Source organism: Ursus maritimus, unplaced genomic scaffold, assembly GCF_017311325.1.
Source record: "Ursus maritimus isolate PB19 unplaced genomic scaffold, ASM1731132v1 scaffold_33, whole genome shotgun sequence".
NCBI lineage: Eukaryota > Metazoa > Chordata > Mammalia > Carnivora > Ursidae > Ursus > Ursus maritimus.
The window spans coordinates 29,461,457-29,472,500 of NW_024425897.1; the positions used below are offsets into that span (position 1 = coordinate 29,461,457).

Sequence of the window (11,044 nt, forward strand, 5' to 3'; positions counted from 1 at the left end):
CCCCCCCTGCACTCCTGCCCCCCCTGCCTCCTTTCTCCCTTTGGTGCCTCTCACTAAGTGACACACTTTCTCTTCTCACCTCCTCCCTGGAAGGTGAGCTGCAGGGAAGCAGGATCTGAGCCATCTGTTCCCTCTGCAGCTGGAGGCCTGGCGCACCGCCGGCACTCACGGCACGCGGTAAATGAGGCCCAGCTCCCTGCAGGAGACGCGGGCTCTGGGGAAGGGGCTGAAGAGGGTCTCCCCCCGCTCTGGCGGGGAGCTGGCTCTCTGAGCGCTTAAGATCTCCAAGGCCGCCTGGTCAGAAGTGTCGAGTTCTGGTTCTGAGGGCTGTCTGGGGCGCTGTCCCTGAGGGGACCTGTGTTCCCAGCCACCGACATTCCCCAAAGCCCTGAGCACTGAAGTGCCCTCCCTAGGGGGCTAGGTCGGACCTCGCCTGCGGGCATCCGAGAGAGAGAAGGAGCTCTGCCACCCCAGAGTCCCTGATTTGCAACCAAGATTCTTCCAGAACTTTCCATCAGTTCTCCAAGCTGCCAAGTGAGGAAGTTTGAAACCAGGAGGGGCCCCTGGGAAGAGGTTGGGAGGGGTGGGGGCCAAGGCTCGTGGATCTCAGCTCGGGGCCTCCCTTGGGGGGCCCCGGCCCGTGCAGCCCCAAGCCCTCCCCAGCGGGGCCCCAGGGGCCCAGTCCTGCCTGGAACCTTTGCACGAGCTGCCTGCACGCCCACGAGGAGCAGCCATGGGGCCTCCAGTGCCATGACCCCGATCTGCACCCCTGCCTTCCACATCGAACAAGACAACCCTAGAACCGCGTGCACGGCAGGCGGGACAGCTCGAGGGCGGGCGTCCACTGTGGACGCTCAGTTCCCTGTGCCGTGCGAGCAGCTTCCACACACCCTTCAGTGCCGTGCGCACCGAGAGCGGGCGGCGTTCGCGATGGAGCAGACACGCAGCACCATGCTTTGCTGTGTCCCCCAGTCCCACGTGGCGTGGCTTCTCACGCTGACTCCTCCTTCCCGCTGGCCAGGAATGAGCAGCACACAGGCCAACCCGCCCCCACCTCTGACAGGTCTGCACAACCGTTCTCTGGATGGGTCTGGCGGCCCCGCACAGCGCCACTTACCCTCATGCCCAGCTCGATGTTCTCGCCGCCATACACCTCCATGCCTGGGTCCAGCAGCCCAATGTCCCCAAAGTACTCCCGGTCCACCACGAACGAGCAGCCGATCATGGCGGGGGTCCTAGCGGGGAGCAGAGACCGCGCATGAGCAGGTCACAGGTGCGTGACCCCGAGCCCCAACCTGTGGCAGGTGCTGAGCACAGACCAGGCTGGCGGCCGGGAGAGCCCAGGACTCAGGACAGCTGCTTCTCCGTCTCTAGGACACAGGCGGGCCCCCTCGGGGTCGTCTCTGTATCCTCCAGAGCCTGGGAAAGCACCCAGCACAGGCCCAGTTCAAACGCTAACTAAGGAACATCAACAGAGGACAAAAACCAGCACTCAACTCAGGCAAGATAGTGTAAGGGATTTTAAAGACATCCGTTTACTTAACGAGTTGTTTGATTGCCCTGAACATCATTTCCCAAGCTTGCGTCACTTGCCTTCCTCCTTCATCATTTTGTCCTATCTGTATGCCAGGAGTCAGGGCTGCACTGGGCCGTGGCATAGGTTGTGCACTGCTCGACGCTATGGACCCTCATTGATATCGGGCTCTTTCTGCATGACACACCTTGAAGTTGTAGAGTGCACAACATGTGCAGCTGTAGACCACGGACTGCCACCTGTTCTATTATTCCTATAATTATCTACACCCACACATTGAAACACCATCAGTGAATCTTGCCTCGTCTGCAGAAACTGTATCTGTGAAATCAAGCATCTATGTGCTAGTTACATTTTTTCTACCACGCATCACAAATCTACCAGTGTGGTGGGTCCCTGGGAAGGGGGCTCACAGAGCGCCAGGAGTATCGGGGCACAATGAGACAGCATCCCTGCGGATGGGATCCTGCATTCACTCACTCATTCATTCACCATGAATTTAGGCAACAGGGAGTGTCTTCTAGGCGGTAAGGATAAAAAGAAAGTCAAAGTGTGTCTCTAGCAAGAAGGAGGCGCAGTCTAGACACCGTAAGGAAGCAGGACCTCGAAGCTTTGATGGAAGATTTTGCCTCAAAACAAGACAAAGCCGATCTGCTTGTAGGCTGAGGGGCTGGGGTCTTTGAAGCCCAGAGAGGAGCCAGCAAAGGCCCCAGCACCGCTCTGGCACCGAGGTGAAGGCTGAAGCCGCTCCCTCCTCCTCCTGCTACTTCTGCAGAGACTACATCCTTCTTCACCAAAACAACAGCAAAAATGGGTCTCAATCACTATTTAAGAGAAGCACTTCTGCTCCGTGAGTGGGAAGTCAGAAGTAAATGCCCATCAGTTGTCCAAGAAAAACAGACGCATTAAAAACGATTATCGTTTTATTTGTGCAAAGATTCAATTTGCTGTCATTAGATTTTGGCCACAAATCTAACGGTAACGAAACTTTAATGCCGCCTTGACTTTTAATAGCACGTGTTTGACAGGTTAGGTTATAATTCACAGACGCACAACAGACACTCATTTTCTTCACAGCGATGAAAAATCTCAGGGTAATCTCTGGTGAATCAAAGTGCCGCTCTCCCGCCAAGTCTATTACAGCGGTAATGATTTTTTTATTATCGCTGCTGCGGGTTTATTTGCATGAGAAACTCTTGCTGTGATTACAGAACGCAGCCGGGCTCGGGCTGCTGTGGCGGAGGGGTTCTCGGGGTCCGGGGGAGACGCCGTCACGGGGCATCCCGACATCCGGGCTGTTGTGTGACACGCGCAGCCCACGGCCGGGGACCCCACCGAGGCTCCTGCCTTGTAACAGACGTGCAGACATGCGCAGACACACGGACACACACTCTGAGCCTCGTAACTCTGGAGCCCCACATGGGGGGCGCTGATAAAAGGAAGACCCCAAATGCACCCTTGGGCCTTTAGGAGACCGACAAGGTCCTGGTGAGCCAGCCTGCTGCGGCATCGGGCACGCGCTCAGGGGTGCGGCCAGGCACACGCTCAGTGAGTGAGCGCGTGGCCAGGCACAGCTCAGTCCGCTGGCCGCCATTCTGCGCGTACGCCAGGCCAGTGAGGGTGGGACCGGCCCTCTCGGAAAGGTTGAAGCCGTGGCTGCACAGCCAGAAGTACCCCATGTGCCCCGAGAGCTGTTGAGGGTGACAAGGGCCAGCCCGGCTCTGAGCCCACGGGCCGTGCGGCCTTCCCTGCGCTCGGCTGCTCCGCCGGCACCGCGAGGGCAGGACGCGGCGTCCCTCCAGGACTGCCCGCGGCCCGTGAACACCAACAGCAGCGAGTGTCCGCAGCCTGGGAGCCTTGGCTCGGACTGCTGTCGCCGACCCCACCGCGGGCGTCTGTCCCGGGCGCTAAGCCAGAGCGGCCTGCGCGCCCAGAGGTCGGCTTGGAGGCCATCCGCGCAGAGGCTGGAGTGACTCTGGGTGACGGGACAGGACCAGCCACCGAGCCCGTGGCTGTGGGGACCACCCAGCACCCCCAGGATCACCTCGCAGAAGACGGGCGAGAAAGTCGGAAAGTAAACGGTCACTGCTCCCCCGCGGGGACTAGAGAAGCCGCGCCGTGTGCGCCTGGAAGTGCGTCCGCGTCTGTGCACAGATGTGTGTGTATCTGTGTGTGTGTGTGCGCGTGTGCAGGTGTGGGTGTAAGTGTCTGTGTGTGAGATTCGGGCCCTCCCCGCACTCCGACTGTGGGAGGGGCAAGGTGCTGGGAGGGGCCCTCAGGCGGGCCTGAAGGTCTCCCTTCCTGGAGGCTCGTCCTGGGCCCCCGTGCCCGCTGGAAGCCAGCTCACACCCACAGGACCCTCGCCGTCCCCTGGACACACGGGTGGGACCCGGCGCCGGGCCTGGGAACAGGAGCACCAGCCCAGCCATGAGCCCGTGGGACACGCGCGGGTTCCAGCGCCACGGCCGGCGTACCGTGCAGCCCCGCATGCCGGCTGGGCTGACACCCTTCCCCGGAAGTCCCAGCCACGTCATTCCCGGCCGCTCTTCCCTCTTCCTTGAGCTTCAAGCACAATGAACGGCAAGAGAGTTTCCTCAAGCAAACCTTCGAATGCCAGCCTCCCCCGGCACGGCTTCCCACGTACAAGCGAGTCCTTCAGAAGGGTAGCAGCTCTTCCCAGCTGCGATGCGGGAGGGGAGAGATCGCGGAGCACTGTCCAGGAGAGACCCGCGTGGACCCGCACCGACCCACCGCGGGGCTCGGGGAAGCAATCTGTCCAGTGGGGGTGGGTCGTACGACCTCCAAGAGCACCTTCTGCTGGGAGCCCGGCACAGGGTGTCTTCCGAACGGTCTGCCCGGCGGGCGGTGGTGGGAAGTCCTGTCCAGGCGGGGGGCCGGAGGGTGTCCTCCCAGTGAGGACAAGGACGAGGGGCAACGGGCTTCAAGGCTGCTCGCTGGCCTGGCTCAGCCCAGGGCTCCGAACTTCAGTGTGTGACCCCAGCCACTGGAGAACCCACCTGACCCACCACCGTGGGCCCGAGCAAAGTCCCCCCCCCCCGTCGTCTGCCTGGAGGCCCGCGTGACACCGGGTCTCCAGGAATTAGTGCCAGCTCAAAGCCAGCATCCGGCACCCCGGAAAGCCGGTCATTTCTCCGACCTGCACCCCTCGCCGGCCCAGCCCCACAGTCCTGAGTCTCACCCGTGTTGTTACATGGACGACAGTTTGTCCCTTCGGCTCCACGAACTGCGCTGAAAGCCAGGCAGATGTCCCTCGGCCTCCCCGTGCACACGTGATCGACATCCGGGCGTTTCCATGGCTGAGAATGGTGCGGCCGCTGTGAGTGTCCGTGTGAGTTTCCATGTGGACACAGGCTTCCATGGTTTCCAGGCCGATGGCCGCGGGGCAGTGCACCGGGTGGGACGTGCTGGTACCTTTAGGAGAAACCGCCAAACGTTCTCCCGAAGAAGTGTTGCCAGGTCTGCCTCCGGGCTCGTGTGGGAGCTCTGACTGCCCGCGTTCTCAGCAGCGCCCGGCGCGGCCCTCCCAACGGCCCGGGCTCCTCCTGGCGGCCACGTGGGCGCTTCCCTCCCGGCGGAGGCCGGCGTCTCCGTGATGTGCTGGCCGCGTTCGTCTCCTTCATCTCCCTCGGTGTCACGTCTGGTTAGAGCTTCACTGTGTTTCACTTGGAGTTTTGGGGTCAGGTTTTCCGACAGCTCTGAGGTCGTACCAGCGAAGAGCAAAGTGTGAGACAAGACAGTCGGGCCAGAAAATCCTGCTTCCCACGCAGCCGGGGCGTCCAGAGCTTGCCAAAAATTCAGGTGCTTCCCCGGGGTCTCTGACCTCACGGACTCCTGAAGCGGGAAACACTAGGAGCTTTGCTCCTAACGAGGGATTGTCGAGTGCATTCTGAATGAAGAATACCTTTCAAGCTGCCACTCCGTGCTCCGAGCGCGCCCGGGGGCCCGGCGGTCCATTTCTGGGCGTGGATGGCTCTGCGCCCTGTTTCGACTGCAAAGGCCCCAGAGCCCCAGCTCCTGCTCCCTGCGGAGCATTGGGGCCTGTCTCTGAGGACGTGGCCGCCGGGACGGTGCAGGGCCCCGAGGCGGCTGCCGGTCCAGCTCCTGGGGACTCTGGGTCTCACAGTTCAGAGCAGCCCTCTGTGCTGGCAACGCTGTTTTCCTCAAAATCCGTGAGGTGCAGGGCTCGGGCCGAGCTATTCACCCCAGTGTCCGCTGACTTCATGGCTGGATGTCCAGGCTGCTCCTTGCCAGCAGAGGCTGGGTGCTTGGGAGCCCCCGCAAGGCCCTCCTGGGGGACAGAGCTTGCAAAGGCACATGACACACGGCCTTGGCGGCTCCCGGGCACAGTGACCTGTTTCAGCGGGATTTTGGCAGAGACCCATCGGTTTGGGCAGCTCCCAGCCCCTGAAATCTCAGGCCACCGTAGGGGGCCCCCGGGGTTCAGCAGGAGACAGGCTCCTGCGGCTGCACCCCCAGGACCTAGTTATGAAGCCCGGATTCCCAGGGCTCAGCAGATGGGGATGGGGCTGCCAAGTGCAGCCTGGAGCTGATGACGGACACGGGTCAGCAGGCGGCAGAGGACCTGGGGGTGACGGGGAGCGGTGGGGACTGTGGCCGCTGGAGGCCCACGCCTGTTAAGACACAGCCCTTCTCAGCTCCGGCCGTGTGGGCCTTCCCACCTCCCAAGAGGTGCAGGAATCTGCGTATTTTAACACGTAAAAATCTCTGTTTCCATGTTTAGGAACTGACTTAAATAAATCCGTGCATTGGGGGACAGCTGTGGGGTCTCTGTCCGCAGCCCTGTTGGCCTCATGGTCCCTCTGCCCACGCCTGCGGCTCCCGCGGGGCGGCTCCGTGTCTGTGTCTCGTGGCTTCCCACCGGCTGTCTCCCTCACGCTCTCTCTCTGGTTTCCCGTCCTCTGTCCGTGTCTGCTTCTCTTTCCCTGGCTCCTCCTTTCTGCTCGTCCGGCTCTGTCTCCCTCCTTCTGTCCCCCCTTGACCCGGTCACCGGTCAGGCCGCACGCCGGGGCCTGGCCCCAAGCCCCACCCCTCCCACCGGAACCCCCCCACCCCAGTCCCGGCTGCAGCGGCCCCGCCCGAGCCCGCGGGGCCTCACCTGATGGGCGCGGCCTCGTCGCCGCGGTCCAGCCAGTCCTGCGGCGGGATGATGTACATGCACCAGAGGCCCCAGTTGTAGCCGTGGGCCGCGCTTGCGTACTGCTGCACCTCGAACGTGTCGTACTTGATGTTGTCGATGGCCGGCAGGACGATGCGCCGGCGGTCCTCCCGGATCCGCGACAGCGCGGGTTCAGCCCTGCGGGGGGCGCAGCCTGTGAGGAAGGGTGGGGGTGCGGGGACCCCCAGCCTGCGCCCCGGGGAGGGTGACGTCAGGAGCCCCCCCCTCCCCCCGCCAGCCGGCCGGCCGCAGGGCAAGGGCGTCGGCCCCAGGAGCCCAGGGCGAGTCGGGTCGCAGACCTGCCCGGCCTGGGGCCTCGCCCTCCCCTTCCTGCGGCAGCCCACGCCGATGCCTGCCTGACCCTAGGGACAGAAACACCATCTGGGCCCCGTCTGACGCCCCCCGAAAGGCGGCCTCTGCCGCTGCCCTGCTTCACGGCTCGGCCCCTCCCTCCGCCGGCTCCCCTCCCCGCCCCTCCTTCCTGCTCCTGTGGAACGTAGGCTTAGAGGCACTCATTTGAGCACCAATTAGGTGCCACGCCCTGCTCTAACCAACTGGGATACATTCATAAATTTAAAAAAAATCCATGCCTCAGAGAGCTTAGGATCTGTTGGAAGGACGAGAGAGGCTACGGGGTACTGTGGTGCAGTGTGCAACCTACACAGCAGTACAGGTGGCCCTGAGACAGTGGGGGGCAGACACGAACACGTGAGGCAGGTATGTCAGAAGGGGGCACGTACCGTGCGGGAAAGAGAGCAAGGTAAGGCTGACTCGGGGTGGCAGTTTTAAATAGGGTATCACTGTAGATTGCCCTGGGCAATGAGCGGGAGGAGGTGGGGGGCCAGCGGGTGTCAGGGGGATGGGCGCGGGCAGTGCTGAGGCCCTGGGATGTGAGCCTGGAGAAGTGGGGGCACATACACGGTGAGGCCAGAGAGCAGAGGGACCCGAGGACGCGGGCTCTCGGGTGACCTCTTTGGGCAGCAGCGTGACTGCAGATGGTGAGGGATTCCCCGGGGAAGCAGGTGCGGCTTCGCCCTTGCACGCGGCCCCATCTCCCGCGAGGACCAGACACCACCAGAAGCCCGGCCTCTGAGCTGGAGTTCAGCTGTGGTCATGGGCCGCCCGCTGCCTGGGGGGCCGGGGCGGGAGCTGCAGCGAGGGCAGGAAGGGCCAGGACACAGCTCAGGGGGGCCGCTTGCGGGGGCAGGTCCTCCGGTCCCACCTGGCGACATCTGCCGCACACCCCGTCCTCTTTCCCGTCCCGCTGAGTGACAGCCTGGTATTTACCTGCCTTTCAGCTTCGCGAGGAGGATTAATTAATTACTGTCAGCAAAGCGCCTGAGAAGAGCCTCCGTAAACGCCACATCTGCTAATGAGGCGGCATCTTTGTGGAGGCCACTCTGGGGGGAGGGCTCTTTGCAGGCGGATAACTGGGTTTTCAGTTGTGAAAATCAAAGTTACTCTGGTTCAAAATTGCATCTGGGGTGACTGACCCGCGGCTCTCCCAGATGGCTTCCAAATGCCTGAGGGAGCTTACGATACAGTAGAGGGAGGAACGGCGGGCTACCAAGTGTGGTTGTGCAGTGCGCAACCTACACAACCCTGTGGAGGGACCCTGGTGGGGGGCAGGTAGTGACTTGTAATGAAGGACAGAAGGTGATACACATCGTGGGAGAAGAAGGGCTGTCTCACGACAGCGGAAGAGCAGAGAGAAACGGGGGCCAGGACGGGAAGTCAAGCAGAAGAAACTCGCGTCTCTGCCAACCGAGCAGGGACAGAACCAACGCTTGTGACAAGTGCGTGGTCCTGGGGTGGCTGAGACGCTCCAGGAGGGGGAAGGAGAAGGCTCCACTTGCCTAGGAGACGCCAAGCCCCTGCCAGAGCCAGCGGTAGCTGGCGGAAAACCATGACCTTGGAGACCCCGGGACGCCGGCCCCCTGTGGACCAGCTGGGGACACGGGAACCATGCACGGTGGGGCTGGTCCAGCCTAACCACGCAGACTCAGGACTGCGCCCAGCCCACCAGTCCCAGTCGGCACGGCCACCGCCGACCTCGTTTCCCGCGGCTGGTATCCCAGGGAATGTCTTACATTGGGCTTTGCAGAGTTTAAAAACATGCGTTGGGAGATCTGATACAAAAATCGTGAGTTTTAGTTTCTATTGAAATGGGGCAAGCCGCCACCGTGGGCCGACGTCTCCCTGCGGCTCAGCGGGCAGGCGCTGCGGGCTGCCCTGTTCACTGCAGACCCACACACTGCAGGTTTAACCTCAGGGTCTTGAGAGCAGAGCATCCGGGCTTACGCGGGCAGCCCCCAAATCCAGTGACAAGGACCCTCCCAAGAAAGAGAGGAGGAGAGTCACGGACACGCGGGGGAGAAGCCATGTGAGGACAGAGGCTGCAGGGCTGTGGCCACAGCCCAGGGACGTCACGAACCCCGGAGGCTGGAGGACACAGCGACGGGCACCTCCGGGGGGTGTGGCTCGGCTGACACCTGTGTCCCCTCAGTGGACTTCAGGCCCCAGGATGGACAGAGCAGTTTCTGCTGTTTAGAGCCGCCCAGATTCTGTGGTTCAGAGCCGCGGGACACTGATACGTGGGGTCAACCCTCCCTCTGCCCACGGGCCTCTCCCCATGTGCACGCTCATGTGTCCGAGGCGTCCCCTCAGATCCCAGGCCACCTGCTCATGTGTCCAAGGCGTCCCCTCAGCTCCCAGGCTACCTCAAACCAGGCCGTCCCCGGGGGCCTGGTCTGCAATCCCGGGGACGTACTGATCTGACCCCGAGGGCCTGGAGCCAGGCGCCCGTGGGGGCTTCTTGGATGTCACTCACGCAGTCCTGGCAACAGCCCCCACCCCGTGCACGCTTCCAGCATCCCACTGGAATACGAGGGACGGGCGCGCCTCGCCCTCCCCTGCCTGCACCACGCTGGCAAGCTGGACATCCCGCCGTGACTCGCTCCCTTACCGAGGGCGTTCCCGCGGGATCGTGGCCCCCACCCCCACCCGGCCTCCATATATCCCTCTCTCATCTGCACAGCGCACCCCCACACGCAGCCACCAGAGAAGTTAAGGGAACAGCCGGCGCTTTCCAGAAAACTCTGAAGCACGTCCTACTCTGAGGACATGGGTGCACCCCTGCCTCTGACAGCGGGGTCTGGACAAAGGTGCCAGGACCAGCCCTGGGCCTGACACTCCCGGGGGACCCGGCCTCCCCCTTGACCGGGGATAACGTGCGGGACAACTGACAGCATTCTTAAAGCCACACTGGCTGCTTCGGAGCTGGACGAGGGCTGCAGGTGCCCCGGCTGTGTCCCTGGCACGCACGAGGACCCTGGGGCGCCAGGCTGCACTTCCGGCACACAGACCTGCGCTTCCTGCCAGCCCCCGGGGGCTGCTGGGGCCGCTAGCCAGGAGGCCGCTAGCCAGGAGCCTGCAGGGCAAGCACGAGGCCAGCGCTGGAGCCCCAGCCTTCCTGTTGGGGTGCGGGGTGCGGGGCGCGGGGGTCACGCCTGTAGGTCATCCTGCACACCTGCTCCTGAGTCACCGCGGGCATCCCCGCCACTCCCTGGCCATGCCCCCTGCAAACGCCTCGTTAGAGGCCCACTGCGCCCCTGCACGGTGGACAAGAGGGCGCCACAGGACAAGAAACGGCTTCCAGCTGGTGCTGGGGGCCCTGTGGGCGACACCCGCACACCACTGTGTGCTCCCTGGTCTGAGGCCACACCCACATGCTCGTTCTGGGCTGTGACCTGCCGGACGCAACATCCCGCGGTCTGCGCCTCCGTAGCGGCTTCTGGCGCAGCAGCCGGGGGTGGAGAAGCCCCAGGCAGGACTCGGCTGCCCTCGGATGCCCCAGGCCCATCTTCTGTGGGATCCCGCAGGAAGTCCCCAAAGCCAACCCCCCCAGCACTACCCCCCGCGTCCCGCTCTCACCAGCCCATGCCGAACTCCACGTGGGCGTCGAAGAAGCCGACCACAGGGGCCGTGGCCGCCTTCCAGCCCTGCAGCCGCGCCCGGATCAGGCCTTCCCGCCGGTGGTTGCGGACGATCTTCACCAGGCCCGGGTACCGCCGGTTCACATACTGGTCCAGGCTGGCCTTGAGCTCCACTGCAGCGGACACAGAGACGCCTCAGCACGCTGGCCCCGGGAGGGCCCCGAGGTCACCCCGGGTCGGTGTGGGCAGGCTGGGGCACTGCGTGCCCCGGGCCCCTACTCCACGGCCAGCCGTTGAAGAGCACCTGCGGTGGCCGGACGTGCTTCAAGGGGCTGGGGACCATGGGCGACAAGATCCCACCCCGTGAAGCTGGCCCAC

General features: G+C 63.3%; 1 protein-coding gene across 1 annotated transcript in view; it reads right to left on the reverse strand.

The window, feature by feature from the left end:
• Positions 1–11,044, reverse strand: part of GALNT9 (polypeptide N-acetylgalactosaminyltransferase 9) — a 78,384-nt gene that overhangs the window by 25,604 nt on the left and 41,736 nt on the right. The window contains exons 6-7 of the mRNA XM_040619425.1: positions 6,672–6,869; positions 1,118–1,235 (exon numbers count right to left, since the gene is read on the reverse strand). Coding sequence (XP_040475359.1) covers positions 1,118–1,235; positions 6,672–6,869 — 316 coding nt within the window. The remainder of the gene's footprint in view (positions 1–1,117; positions 1,236–6,671; positions 6,870–11,044) is intronic.